The 16,310-nt window shown below is 29.6% G+C and overlaps 1 protein-coding gene across 1 annotated transcript in view; it reads left to right on the top strand.

Annotated features, from left to right (window-relative positions):
* The first annotated feature begins 9,162 nt into the window (after positions 1-9,162).
* The window catches only part of LOC107437217 (pre-mRNA splicing regulator USH1G), a 73,287-nt gene continuing 66,139 nt past the window's right edge, over positions 9,163-16,310 (top strand). The window contains exon 1 of the mRNA XM_016049142.4: positions 9,163-9,538. Coding sequence (XP_015904628.1) covers positions 9,363-9,538 — 176 coding nt within the window. The 5' untranslated portion in view covers positions 9,163-9,362. The remainder of the gene's footprint in view (positions 9,539-16,310) is intronic.

Genomic DNA, 16,310 nt, shown 5'->3' on the forward strand with positions numbered 1-16,310 from the left:
ACTACAAGGCTACGGAGTTGAACACTGATAGTCGTAAACTCAAAAATGAGTCGACTGTTCAACACCGGCTATGAAAAAAGAATTTCAAAAAAAAAAAAAAAAAGTAGAAATATATATGAATTTTTTTTCGCAGCGAAATAAGAAAAGAAGAAACGAATTCTTTCAAAATATGTTTAGCAAAAGAGTGATCAAAACCTTAAAGCAAAAAAAAAGAAAAGAAAAAAAAAAAAAAAGTGATTTTTATTTTTTTATTAAAAATTATTGTGCATTCAAAATAATAACAACGTTTTGACTAACTATGTTTCTTTTTTGTTACATTTATTAACATTTTCAATGTTTCTTATCGATTGCCCCACCCTGTATGCTGCATTTTACTGAGGTATCCAATGAAATATCCCAGCAAACCGAAGAGAAAGTCAACAGACGGGACTCACCATTCGAATTTCACCGCAGCAGGTAAATACATTTTCCTCTCCCCACTCCAGCACCTGGCTCTCATTTATGTCTACGAAAAAAAAGAAAAAAAAAAAATTTTTTTTAGAAGGGGAACCAATGACGTCACTTCCACCTTCCACCTCGCACCTGTCCTCTCAAGGCTTACTACTGCCGAGAATTAAGCGCTTTTTTGGCGAATATTCAAGCTAAACACTTTTATAGAAAATTAATATAGAAAACCTTTGTTAAAATTACACACTAACATATATGTTATAGTTTGGTAAATAAATTTTTTTTAATGGTATATTGAACAATAATCAATAAACTATTTTAAAGTACAATATAAGAAGTTTTTTTTCACTCTTTTTATTAAAAATAAAATTACTTAAACTGCAACGGGAACAGCGGTCTCCAAAAGTTGTAAGACGGAACAAACGTTGTAAAGCGGAACACTACCCGAAAGGATAACAGGGGTTCTGAAAGTTGGAACTTTTTTTAATAGTAGTTAATAATTATATATATGGAAACCATTATCCATAATTTATTTAATATTTCGCTTGTTATTTATTTGAACTTATTTATATAAAATACCAAAAAAAGAAGAAGTGGCAAAATTTAAATTTTTTTTCTTCTTTTCAATATTTTGAATGAATTGTAAGAAAGATATGCATTTATAAAAAAATCCAATAACTATTTCACGTCGAGCTTCTAAATTCAAAATAAAATAATTAAATTCAAGAATAAAGAATTCTTTTAAAATGATTTTTAACGTTTATAACAGTTATTTCTTGAAAACAGCTTTTCAACTTATTTTTATTTATTTTCAGCATACGCATAAACCGAAAACGAATTTAAAATTTTGCACTCAACCACCCCGTTCCTCTGTCATTTAAATATTTCATTCTTCACATTAATTATTATCAAATTATTGGCAGTATTTTGTTTTATTTTTTTCGATTTGTTTTTGGTTAGTATATTCACAGCTGTTAATGAACTTTTCTTCCCTTCAAAACTTAAGGAATTAACGGGTTAATGCCCGAAGAAGCTCGAACATTTAGTATTACATACCCGAAAAAAAATCAGAACTGCTGATGTAGACTACCTCAGTATTTGCACGGAGTGACAGACGTTTGATTCATGTACGATGGATGGATTTTAAGTTCAGGATGCATCATCCATCAGCTTCTTCGCATCCACTACCCTAACCCCTTTTCATCTATCTCCATCTTTCCTTCTTTTTTTTTTTTCACTTTCTTTTCTTCCTATTCGCTTTCTTGTTTATTTACTATCGTTACTAAATATTTTTTTTTTAAAATTTTATTTTTTCTTCCTTTATTCTTTTTTATTTCACCTTCATTACTTTTTTTTCCATTAGTTTTTTCAGTCGTCTTACATTCGTTCCTTTCCCTCTTTTTAGTGTCATTATTAGTTCATTCCTTCCTTATTTTCTTACTTTGCTACAATAACATAAATATACTCATTCATTTATTCATACATTTATTCTGCTACTTACTTCCCGTTTTTCCATTCCTTTCTTTTCATCAGTTTTTTAATTTTTCATATATTCCTTATTTTCTTCCGATCTTTCTTTTATTCATTCCTCCCAACATTCTCTCTTTTACCACACATTTTTTTAAATTTTTTTCATTCATTCAATCCCTTTCTCATTCATTCATTCAATTCATTTATTCACCAATTTGTTCATTCTCCAATTTATCCATTCCCACTTTATTAACACAGCCGACCAGCCTGTGTAGAGATGAGGGAACTGACCTTGCATCAGAAAAGTTCTGGGTTCGAATCCATGGCAAGGCATGATTGTTCTTTCCATCACTGTACTATCTGTCCTTATTGTGGGAGCAACATTGGCCCACCTAATATGATGCCCCTGAAAGAGTGGCCAACAAATCTGCCCTTCAGATGCCTGTTTGACCAAAGGGCATTCTCCTGGTGGGCATTGGAAAAAAAAAGTTTACTAATTCCCTTATTCTATCATCATCGTGCTGACCGAGGAAGGTTTACGTGATTTTCCACTCCATGTAATGATAATTCGGGTTAGTTCCAAGTAACGCGCAAATTCTCCATGAAGGCTAGTTCACCCCAATTATTAATCTTGATCCAGGAGTTCTTTTGTCTTCTGGGTTGAGTTTGAAATTACAGGGCTACGGAATTTAACATTGGAAGTGGTAAACTTAAAACTGGATCGGCTGTTTAACACCAGTTATTAAATAAAATAAAATATTAAAAAATACTGACATTGCTCTTTGTTCAAGTGTGTTGTTTTGATGAAAATTCCCAATTTATTCAATCCAATTCATTGCAATTGTTCAATTTTTTTTTTTACTTTCCTTATTTAAGAAAGAATCTCGAAATTAATTTGATGCAAATCCTGATTCAAAGAATCGATTTCCATTAATTGATTCACTAAATTTTCCCATTTCGATTCCATGTCATATTTGGATTCCAGCTGAAGTTAGATATTTTATGAACAGCTTATGTTTTCATCTCAATTCCCTAAACTGACTTGGAGAAAAATTCATGAAAATTTAAAATTCTAATTCTAAATCTAATATTTGAAATTCTAATTCTTCATAATTCTAAAAATATGTTATTTTAAGCGAAGTTCATACAATACTTCTATTTATATCATATAAATATAAATTTCTATAGACGACTATTATGCGTAACTATAAAATGATTACTTAAAAGAAATAAATCACACATTCTTATCATAGCTTGGATAGCTTGGATATATATACATAGCTAGGAAGAAAATTTAAATTTACAGAAGTAAATTTAAATTTTCCAGAAATTTAAATTTTTAAAGGAAATTTAGGAATCTTATTCTAAGAAAAAATGTATCCTTTTATTTATAACTATTTTTACATGTTTTTAACTTAATTTAAAATAATCAGTATAATAAATTAGTTGGAACTAAAATGTGAGAAAACATCTTTTTAGAAACTTTTAAAAATTGTGGATTCGACAACTTTTCAATTTTCCTCTAAACTGTGTGCCATAAATTGAATTTTCGTTGAATTTAAATGAACTTTTTTAAACCTTTATTTACAAAGTTAATGTACTAACGTAAGTTAACATACTCACAAACAGTATATTGAAAAATAAATGCCCTTAAAGTTCGAGCTAAAACTTTTATTTAATCGAAAATTAGTAAAAGATGAAAATTAAAATCTGACTTTTTAATAGAGTTTGGATAATTCATTCATATGAATGTTGTTTTTAAGCAAGCTGGAAGAAAATTGATAAAGTTATCGAGTTTGTGAATATGCATCAAAATAAAATACGTTGCATTATTTTCTGATACGAGTTTAAAATCATTAAATGATTATGAGTTTAAACTCATTAAATCATTATGAACTTAAATTCATTATGCGATTATATACTTAAGCTCATTATATGAATATGAGTTTAAACTCATTTGATGAATATGAGTTTATTGTGTGAATATGAGTTTAAATTAATTGTATGAATATGAGTTTAAGTTCATTGTATGAATATAAGGTTACATTTTTTATACTGCTATTAGTTCGAACTCATTATATTGATATAAGTTTAAACTGATTGTAAAACTCAAAGAACTGAATACGGGTTTAATCTCACAACGCGATTATTAGTTTAAACTCATTAAATGGGTATCAGTTTAAACTCATTGGATAAATATGTGTTCAATCTTATTGTATGAACATCAGGATAAATTTTTTATGTCATTATCAGTTCAAATTCATTACATGAATGAGCTCAAGTTCATTCGATGAATGTTAGTTCAAACTCTTACATAACTCATAAGATGAGTATGGGTTTAATCTCATTACATGATTACCAGTTTAAACTCATTACATAACTGACTCATTATATCAGATCCTTGCATAAATAAGATTTCAAACTCATTGCATGATTATGAGCTTAAATTCATTTCCTGAAGGAATAGAAGTTTATACTCATTAGAAGAATATAGGCTTAATCTCATTACATATTTATGAGTTTATACTTTTTAGAAGAATATGGTTTTAATCTCATTATATGTTAAGTGTTTATACTCATTAGAAGAATATGGGTTAAATCTCATTGCATGTTTATTAGGTTATAGGTACTCATTAGAAAAATAAGGGTTTATTCTCATTGTATGTTTATGAGTTTCTACTCATTAGAAGGATATGGGTTAAATCTCATTACATGTTTATGACAGGTTATGACATGCCTCATTACATGTTATCTCATTACATGTTACATGTTTATACTGATTAGAAGAATATAAGTTTAAATTTTAAACACACTTTAGGAAAATGTTCTTCAATTTGAACACTGTTGAGGTACGTAAAAAAATAATAAAACTGAATTTTTCCAAACTTTACAAAGATGTTCTCCCTTAAAAAAATTGTAATTTGTTTACCGATCAAAGAACTAAAAATAAATCTATTAAAAATTAAACATAGATATATAATTAATATTCCTAACAAAATGATAATGTCTGAAGAGTTTCGGGAAATGATGTCGCGTTCTAACTATTTCTCAGAATTACTTTTTTTCTTCTTTTCTCTTTCCTCGGGTCATCGGAAAGCCATCGATTAATTGAACTCATTTGCATTTTATTACGATTCACCGAATGTGTTATTAGATTAGAATTTGAGAGATGATGCTAAATTCTTTATTTTTATTTTGGTTAAATGACATCTCATTGAACTATTAAACTAATGACGATAAAAAAAATTGTTCACTCATGAAACGGAAATGAAATAATCATTTAAAATTCTTATAGCCATTTATTTGACCTTTAAATGTAGTTAAAACATTTCCTAAATGAATTTTGCCACACGTAAATCTATTTTTAAACGTCAAAGGTAAAGGTTATTTAAAATCTGGCCAGGGAAGAATTTGTTTTTGTATTTTTCGAAATTTTCCAAATGATTTTAGGACATTTCAAATTAATATTCAAAATGCAGTGATAGTCAGTTATAGCCACAATTCATAAAAGTAGAGGAGTAGTGGCTCAGGGAACAAATCATTCACGTCAAATTTTGGTGATCCAGGTTCGAATCCCAGTAATGATGGGTCAATACTAATTCTGCATCCAACTCGCACCAACCACAGTACTGGCTTAAAAACATCCTTAGTGGTAGACGGATCATGGGTTAGAATCCCCTTGCCATCGTGATAACCCTGGGTGTTTTCGTGGTTTTTAGCTCCGTGTAACGCAAATGCAGGTTAGTTCACCAAAAAGTCCTACACGAAGGTAGTTTGTTCCAATGCTTGATTCAGCTGTTCCCTTGTCTTCTGGGTTGGGCTCAAAATTACAAAACTACAGAGTCGAACATCAGTAGTTGTACGCTCAAAATTAGGTCGGCTATTCAACAATGGTTATGAAAACAAATTTTTAAACTTGGAGCTGCTGAAGATCAGGGGATAGAGCGTTTTCATTCCAGAGGTGAATCTGATTTGAATCCCAGCGAAGGTTGGTCGATACGAATTCTGCACCGGGCTCGCACTGACTACAGTGCTGACTTAAGAATATCCTCATTAATATATTATGGGTTAGAATCCCCCTGTCCTGCTAACCGTGAGAGGATTTCGTGGTTTTCTTCGCCATGCAACGCAAATCCGGGTTAGTACCATCAAAAAAGTCCTCCAAGAAGGAGAATTTCTTCGAATACTCGAACAAGGAGTTTTTTTTTTGTCTTTGGGATTCTGTTCAAAATTACAAGGCTATGGAGTTGAACATTGATAATCATAAACTCAAAATCGGATCGACTGTTCAACAAAGGTTATAAAATTCATAAAAGCAGATGAAATTAATTTTAAAGTGAGCTTGTGGTATACAAGCAAATGCAAACAAAAATATTACAATATACATATAGCAATATTACAATATACATATAGCAATAATACAATATACGTATAAAAATATTGCAATATGCATACAGAAATATTACGATATACATATAGTAATATTACAATATAGCAATATTACACTATATATCTAGCAATATTACAGCATACATATAGAAATATTGCAATATACGTATAGCAACATTACAATATACACAAAGCAAATGTAACAGCAAATACAAATATTCATTATTATAGTAGACTGAATTACGTAGCTCTTTGTACTTCACGAACGGTAAAAATTTCTACAACATAAATGATTGAATTAAAGGTTTCCAAATCATAATAAGTTTTAGCAAAAATCAATTGAAATGAAGTGCAATTGATAACAAAGAATGCTGATTTTAATAGTAAGTTGTCATGGAAAGGAAGGAAATAAAGGGCTTAATAGATATTTGATCAACAAAAGGAGCATTCTTTTGAAGTGAATTGCGGGATTTCTTTTTTCTTTTTAAAAAAGCGGAAGAGCTTTTTTGAATAAAAATAATGTTCATTTGAACAGAAAAAAGAATTTATTTCCGTGAATTTTTTTTTTGTCGCAACATTGGTTGGCTAGTAATTTTTAAATTGTTATAAACATATGATTTTGGTATCGTTTATATTATCGATATTTATTCCTATCGTTAGCATATTCTATCATTAGCGTATTCTCGTCGTTTAGTTTTTAGCATTTGCACTTTGCCTGTGACTTGGATATGTGTTGCAGTAGTCTTCTGTTATATTGAGCTTTTACGTTAGGAACAAAAAATAGCGTCATAGAGTTAACAAGTTACATTATGTTATGTAAGAAAAAAAAAATCGAAACTAAAAAAATAAGCATAGAAAAACTTATTGTGAAAATATTTAATGACACATTTAGGGGTTGCTCATAAACAATGTCTCGCTTGGAAAGGAGTTATTGAAATTGTGAGAGTTTTTGACAAAGAGGAGGTAGGGGCAACCAGAAATGTGATATCTGTATTTTGCATAAAATAAAAATATTTAAGATCAGCAAATTGAATATTTTTTCCGTCAAAATAAGTTCACAATTACTGTTATGCTTGGGAACTTCTTGAAATGCATAATTTGAAACATGTTCTGCAGCATGGGTGTTTTGTTTCTATAATATGTTTATTTAATATGTTTATTTAACATAGGTTGAAGTATGACACGAGGGATTGAGGGCATAGTGAAATTTGACACTTTGTGACAAAGGGGAGGAGGAAGTCAAAATATTGAAAAAATGTGTGTCATTATTTATAATTAACCCCTTACTATTACTATTTTTGTAATCACTATAATTTACATCTTCTAATAAAGAGAATAAACAAAAAATTACCATAATCTAGAACAACTTTTGTTTTTAGTATCGGAATTTTACTTTCTAAAAATCAATGATTAAAGTTCAATGGGTTAACTTCAAATACACTAATTAATTAGTGTTAACTCTCAATTAAGTAACGAAATTGATATAAAAGTGTATTTTCTCTGAATGAACTTGACTCTTTAAAAAATTTCGATTCTATCAAGGATTAGAAGAGAGCTGCATTCTGGAAAATAAAGTCTCAATAATTAGTAGAGCAGTCAAAAATTTCAACACCTTAATATCAATTTCACTGTATCTCTAGAACTTTTTAAGCGAATCAAAATTTTTTTTCCCCTCTGTTAATATATTTATATATCAAAATATAATTCCAAGTAAAAAATAGTTTCTAATAATTATACATTAATTGTTATTTTTTTATTTAATAACAACCGAAAAAATTACACATTTAAACAAAATATAAACTTTGGGCGAAATCGGACGAATAGTTCTTGAGAAATAGAAATTTATAAATACGAAACTCAGAACCATTTCGACCAATGTTAAACGAAATCGTATTTTGGCATAAAAATGATGTAAAAATTTGTTTAACTTTCAACTCAACAATTTTATTAACAATTACAATTTAAAATTCCTTAAATAAAATGATTAAAAAGAAATAATAATTATTAAAAATCACTTATCTTTGGATTACCTTTAAGTTATCTGTAGATAAACGAATTTTATAATTTTGTACAAAAAGATTTTGATTCGCTTATATAGTTCCCCAAAATGTACTCGAGAAGTTAAAATAACATTAAGAGGTCTAAACTTTCGACCAATCTCTTGTCGAAACTATTGGGATCTTGTTTTTCAGATTGCGGTAATACCGATTTAATTGATCAAAAATCCAAATCCGTTAAAAAAAAATCAAAAATTATTCAGAGAAAATACAGTTTTGGTCTGATTATATTAAGTAACAGTTTTCTTTAATAATTAAGCATTATTAACGTCAACATTTTAAACCATTAATATAGATTTTTTTTAGAACTTCAAAATGCGATCATTAGAATAAAAGTTATTCAGGATGATATCCTTTTTGGTGGCTCACTGTATAATCAAAGGTAAGTGGAGTGAAAAATCATGTAATATTGCTCAAGGTTTGCAATATGTACTGTTAATATAATACAATAAATCACGAAAATGTATTAAAACCTATAGTTTAAAATACTTTTTTTTTTTTTTTTTTTTTTTTTTTTAAAAAATCCAAAATTCCCTCTTAAGACGGACTACTTAAAAAAATGCATCTATTTCCGATTATTTCAAAATAACTCCAGCCTACGATACTCCACAAAATGTCTGAAATGCTATCCCTAAAAAACGGAAAATAATAGGAAGTATCTGTTAAAACATTTGGCTGCTTTTATTCCCGATTGAAGATAGTAAAATATTTCAGAGAATCGTTTTCATTTGGCGCTTCCCTTGGCGCGGCTCAGGTGAAAAAAGAAACTTTTTTTAGACGCAGCAGGTAACCCTGAATAGCGCTCGATCTTTGAATGAAGTTGTTCCCTAACTTTCAACTCAGTTTGTTCCACAAACACGCGACATGTAGACCGGTGTAGGCATATTCCACTTCTCATTGGATGCACGCTCAATTTACAGGATCGTCTGTGGATTAATACAAATAAAAACAAACGATCTTTTCGGATGAAGTGATAATTAAAAAGGATAGTTGTGCAAAATGTCCGGATTGGACAAGGATAGATTTCACAGGGCTGCTCGGGATGGATTTTTGGATTTGTTGAGAGATGCGACGAGAAAAGATTGCAATGCTCCGGATGAGGATGGAATGACTCCCACGCTTTGGGCAGCTTATTATGGGAATTTAGATGCTCTAAGGCTCATAGTTGGACGGGGGTAAGTTGCCATCATTTTAATTAATTCCATTTTTCACTGAATAATTCCCTCACTTTTCTACTTAATTTTGTAGTATTAGTACCACGCTTCTCAATTTTATTTTACACAATAATGTCCCACTCTTCCATTTTTTTGCCCATTTTTCATATTATTTTAAAGAATAAGCTGTCCACCTTTTAATGTTATTTTAAAGAACAATTAAACCATTTTTCATTTTGTTTTACGAAAAATGTTTTCGATTTTTAGGGTTATTTTAAGGAATAGGTAGCCCCTTTTTATCAGTAACCTCTTTCTGTTATTTAAAGTAATATCAGCGTAAATTTTATTTTGTTTTACGGAAAAAGTTGTTCACTTTTTAACGTTATTTTAAAGAATTATTAGACCATTTTTCATCTTGTTTTATGAAGAAGAAAAAAAAAAGTCAGATTTTCGAGATTATTTTAAGAAATTGGTTGCCCCTCTTCATTTTGTTATAAGTTGTCCTTTTTAAAATGTTATTTTAACGAATTAGTAACCTATTCTTCCTTTTGTTTTCGGAATAAGTTGTCCTTTTCCTAAATATTATTTTAAAGAATTAGTAACGCATTTTTCATTTTGATTTTGGAATGAGTTGTCTACTCTTTAATATTGTTTTAAGAAAGTGGTAGCGCATCTTTCATTTTTTTTTACGGAATAAGTTGTCCGCTTTTTAATGTTATATTCCAAAATTAGTAGCCTATTTTTCACTTTATTTTAAGGAATAAGTTGCCTGCTTTTTAATTTTATTTTATAAAATTAAAGTCCTACTTTTCGAAGGCATTTTGCAGAATTATTGCCACACATTGGTTGTATACTTTTGTGCTTAACGAAACGAGTAGCCCCCTTTTTCTTTTTTTAAAAAAAAAAACTTTTTTATGCAAAATAGATACCACAAATCTCACTGTCCTTTTGCAGAATCAGTATACCACCCTTTTATTTAAAACATTTTTTTAAAAAATATTTTATGGAATAAGTAACTGTTTCTTTTATCTTTAAGTGAGATTTTATTTAATAAACCGGGATAAATCAGAAAATGATTATTTTTCAAAATTAATAGATAAATAGAAAAACAGCTTTTTTATGTCAAAATTTTTTTTTCATTAATTGTTCTTAATATTATTTTGTAATCAATAAAAATTTAAATAATAGTACCAAATTGTTAATTTAATTTTTTCAAATAAGAAGGAATTTATAATCATTTCAGACAAGAATTAAAAACATTTCTTTGAAAATTTAAAGTTTCTTTCTTCTTTTTTATTAATGTGCACTTTTAGAACTTAGATGTTAGAATATTTTTAACTTAAAAGTTATATGATTCGTACTTTTAGTTATGTAACTTAAATTCAATTTCAACGCAGCTTATCAACAAGAATTAATAATTTAAAATGGAATTTAACTTAATAATGATAATTTAATTTTAACAAAAATAGTTTCCTTTTAATAATAATAGCTTTATAATAATATTTTAAAAGATAATCTTTTTCATAAAAATAATAAATTAGACTTCATGAAATTTTATAATACGTCATATTAATTTAATAAAAAATTTATAAATATAATTATACATTTGATAATATTAATTTTATTTAAAAATCAATATTAATTTAGATTTTATTTTTTAATAATTATTATTTAAAAATTTTTTTATTTTCATTCTTTTAACTGTAATATATTAAAATTTTCCGAAAATAATTGTAGAATTTTTCATTTATTAAAAACATATACACTGTAAAAAATTCCGCATCAAATTACGGTAAAAAGTACCAGCACTCCGTGTACCGGTATTTTTTACCGCAAAATCTATTTTTGCCGGAACATATTACAGAAAAAAAATCTAATGTACAGTAATTTTTACAATAATACAAGTAATAAACTAAACACTAAACTCAGTGGCAAGACAGCCCATGGACTTATTTTCTGTTTTCTTGACCTTGGGCACTGAGGTGCAAGAGCAGATGTTCCAATTGGTGGTCAGCTGAACGTGGAAACCCCCAGTGTTTAGTCCTCAAGCAGGCTTGGTACTGATTTTATCGATCCACTGAAGGGATGAAAAGCTGTTAATACCGCTAATAATTGCCGAAAATGAAACTCTAATTATATAAATTTTACAGTAAAAAATTACGACATAATATTTTACTGTAAAAATTGAATTTTGCATTTAAATTGATTTTACAGATGATGCACCCAAAGTTCTAGTAATTTATACCTAATTTTTTATAGTTTAGTTGGAATATTACTTTAATTAGAGCACGCATAAATTTATACGCTTATAGTCCACATATTTCTAAATTTAATTTATATTCATATATATTATTTAACCATTTAACGCAGAAGGGACATGGATATCACTTTTATATTTTTAATTTTTTAATGCTCCAATTACAAGCAATTAGTTATAAAAAGCAGTTTAATAATTACTAAAGAATATCGGAATTGTAATTGTACTAAAATATAAAATCCAAAAAATAAAGTAGCTTTAAAATTTTTTTTCTTCTCATTCGTATTCAAAAATCTTTAAATATAATTGATTTTAAAAATAAAGAAATTTAAATGATGAATAACCTGTTTTTCTCAGATCTAGATAACTGAAAATAAATGCAAATTTCAAAAGGCTTTTGTTTGGAAGTGAGCCCTGTTCGGGAGCTTTAGTTTTTAACCTAGAAAAAGACACCGGTATCTCAGAATGTATTACATTACCATGAATTATAAAAGTACTAAATATAATATCACTCATTTTGAACTACATTAATACACAATAATGAAGAAAAATATGAAAAATATGCTTAATTAAAATTCTACATCATAGTAACCCAACCCAATCTAGAAAAAATCTTTTAAGATACTGTTATTTTTTTTCCATAGTTTTTGAAATTTAAACCATTTTTTTTTAAAAAAAAACTATATAGCTCTTTTCATTCAATATTTTTTGATTTTTTAATTTTAATTCTTATTATTAACTGATTTGAATTGATATGATTGGGAAATATGAATAGTTTTTGAGAGAGAAAGTTCAAAAACACAAGAGAGGTATATATAGGGAAAGTGGAGCAGAGATATTTTTATTTTTCCTGAATAATTTCTCTTCTGGTGTTATAGATCAAACACTTTGTCGGGAGTAGATGTATGGATACTGAGATATATACAGACATTTCACATAATTCTCCCGAATTCAGGTCAAAGTTTTACTTTTTGTCGCAATTTCTGAATGACGCTAACTTCAGACGAATATGTGTGAACTGGAGGAGGAGAGAGAATAATAATAAAACAAATATACTGAATTCATTTCAAAGTTAGTTGATACAGAAAATATTTGAGGATATACTGTCGGACCCCGTTATAGCGAACGGTCTGCGGACAACCCAGTCCACCTTATATGATGGTTCACTATATCCCATATCTTCGAAACAATAATTTTATAGCATATTGTAGTAGTATTATTGGAAATAGTGATTGCAGTAGGGGTATATAATTTGCTGTTCAAGCTCAGTTAGTTAATGAATTATTAACTAACTGAATCTATAGTCATGCTATAGCTTGGTTTTCTTATAGCGAATTTCTCTTCATAGCAAAATATTTATTTTATTTTATAACCTGCTGAATAGCTGACTCAATTCTGAGTTTACGATTAACAATGTTCAGCTCCGTGGTCTTGTAATTCTGAATCTAATCTAAAAGGCAAAGGAGTTCAAGGATCAAGTATTTGGAGAAACTTGCCTTCACGAAAGACTTTTTTGATGGAACTAATCCGCACTTGCGTTACATGGAGAGGAAAACCATTAAAACCTACCTCGGTTAGCCCGATGGCAAGGGGATTTTATTTTATTTAATAACCGTCGTTGAACAGCCGACCCAATTTTATGGTTTAACGACTATTAATGTTCAACTCCGTAGCCTTGTAATTTTGAAGTATTGGGAGAAATTTTGCTTTCGTGGTGGACTTTTTCGATAGAGCTAACCCGCATTTGCGTTACATGGAGAGGAAGACCACGAGAACCTCCCACGGTTAGCCTGACGGCAAGGGGACTCTAACCCATGATCCGTCTCCCACTGAGGATATTTCACGTCAGCACTGTGGTCGGTGCAAGCCGGAGGCAGAATTCGTATCAACCAGCCACCCTTTGGATTCGAACATGGAACACCTATTTCGGAGGCATGCGCTCTATCCTCTGAGCTATCATGCTCTAAAATCTACTTTAAAAATACGCAAAATACTCTCCATATAGTGCAGTTATTGATCTCCATTTAACAAATTTTTAAGACGTTTATCTTTTCAATTTAAGTAATTTTTTGGAATTTTCTACGTGTTTACCTTTTTTATTTCCGTCATTTTTGAAAACAAAAATGCATTTAAAAGTTTGAATTTCTGTGTAACCGATTCAATTCTCCCAAATGCCTGTTTTTGAAGACCGGGCAAAGCGTATTAAGAATGTAAAAATGTGTCTTCTGAATTTTTAGACTTCCAAAAATGTTTTGTATGAATTTTAATTGTGCGAAGAAATTATATAATGTTTAAATTTGAAAATATGTTTTATAAATGTTGAGAATGTTAAAATGTTTTTTCAAAATGAAGATATATTTTATATATAACACGATTGGTGATTCTATGAACGTAAAGTACGTCAAAATGTCTTTTATGAATAATAAGAATGTGAAAATATGTTTTATCAATGTTAAAAGAGCAAAAAATTGGTATATGAATGTTGCGAAAGGAAAATTGCACTTTAAGAATGTTAAAATATAAAAATTCCTTTCCAAAGTGAGCATACATCTTATAAATTATTATGAAAGGTAAAAGTGTTTCAGGAATGTTAAAAGTATCAAGATATATTCTATAGATATTAAGAGAGCATGAATGCTAACCCTTTGATGCAGAATGTTTATTAAACATATTTTTCATACTTTTTTTCGTCATTTTGTATTAAGTTAGGTAAAAATAAGTGAAAAACACTAGATTTAGTATTTTAATAGTTTATGGTTATGAAATACAGTATGAAACACAGGTATCTTTTTCTGCGTTAAAGATAAAATCTTCCTAACTCGGCTCACTTCCAAAAAATAATTCTTCAAATTTGCAAGTATTTAGCAGTTATTTAGATCCAAGAAAAAACGGTTATTCATCCTCATTCATTATACGAGAAACAGTTATTTACAAAATAAAATATTGATAAACTTTATGAAAGAAAAAAAAATTCAAACCACTTTTTTTTGGATCTTTTTATTTTAGTACAAATATAATTCCAATGATTTAACCGATTTTTATAGTAACTATAAGACAATCCTTTATAATTAAAAAATACCAAAATATATATTTGCACGCAATTAAAACGTCAGAAAAAATATATAAAAGAGACACCGGTGTCCCATCTGCGTTAAAAGGAAGTGAAAAAGCGTTTATTAATTGTTAAGAATGTAAAAATGCATTTAATAATTGCAGTAAACTCTTGCTATTTCAAATGTAAAGGAACGTTAAAAAAATTCCGAGATAGCGAGTTTTCGAGATATTAAGTTCAGAACTAAATATCTTCTAAAAATAGAAAAATATATTTTAAAATATTACTCTTAGAAAAAAATAGAGTCATGATACATGAGAATAACGACTAATAAATATGTTTGTATTTATTTTAATGACTGATAATTTTAATTTGTATGAAATGAATTCTTCTTCTTCAGGAGCGCAACAGCCCTTTGCAGGCCCTGGCTGCCTCAACAGCACGCCTTCTCCAGCTCCCTCTGTCCATGGCAACTCCCCTCCAGTTCTTAAGTTTCAGGACTTTGAGGTCGTTTTCAGTGTCTTTGAGCCATCGAGTAGGTGGTCTACCTCTAGAGCGGGACCCCTGAGGGTTCTTGAAGGTGGCAATTTTTACAGGGCTATCTTCAGAGCCTCTCCATATATGTCCGAGCCATCTTAGTCGGTTGCTTCGGATTATCTGCATAATTTGAGGATGTTTATAGAGCCCATAAAGTTCAAAGTTGTACCGTGTTCGCCAACATCCCCCCTCTGGTATGGCACCAAAGATAGTTCTAAGTATCTTTCTTTCAAACGTTTCTATCGGGCGTTGTACGTCAAGGTTTAAAGTCCAGGTTTCGTTTCCGTATAGCAAGACAGGCAGAATGAGTGTCTTATATAATTTTAGTTTTGTTTTTTGGCTAATAAAATTCGATCTTAGTTGACTTTTTAGTCCAAAAAAACATCTGTTGGCCATATTGATTCTATTGTCAATTTCAGGTTTCAGTTTGTTTTGGTCATTGATAATTGTACCAAGATACTTAAATTCTTTAACCTTTTCAAAGGAATGTCCGTTTATCTGCAAAGGTTCACTATAGTTTACAGTTGAGCTTGAAAACTCCATGAATTTGGTCTTGTCTTCGTTAATGGAAAGGCCCATATTTATAGCAGAGGCCTCAAGGGCTTGAAAGGCATCTTTAACAGCCCGTTCTGATCTTCCAATGATATCAATGTCGTCCGCATAAGCGAGGATTTGGAGAGATCTGTTCCAAATAGATCCTCCTCGGTTTAATCCGCTATCCCGAATGCATTTCTCCAATGCCAGGTTAAAAAGCAGACAAGCAAGAGAGTCTCCCTGGCGCAGGCCTCTTTCGGTAATGAAAGGTTCAGATAGATGGCTTTGGATTTTAATCCTGCATCTCACATTGTTGATAGTGGCACGGGTGAGACTTACGAGTTTTGTAGGGATTCCGAACTCGTTCATCGCTTCAAGTAATTTATCTCTTTTAATGCTGTCGTAGGCAGCTT

Source organism: Parasteatoda tepidariorum, chromosome 2 (genome assembly GCF_982258835.1).
Source record: "Parasteatoda tepidariorum strain Cologne lab strain chromosome 2, Ptep-v5.0, whole genome shotgun sequence".
Classification (NCBI taxonomy): domain Eukaryota; kingdom Metazoa; phylum Arthropoda; class Arachnida; order Araneae; family Theridiidae; genus Parasteatoda; species Parasteatoda tepidariorum.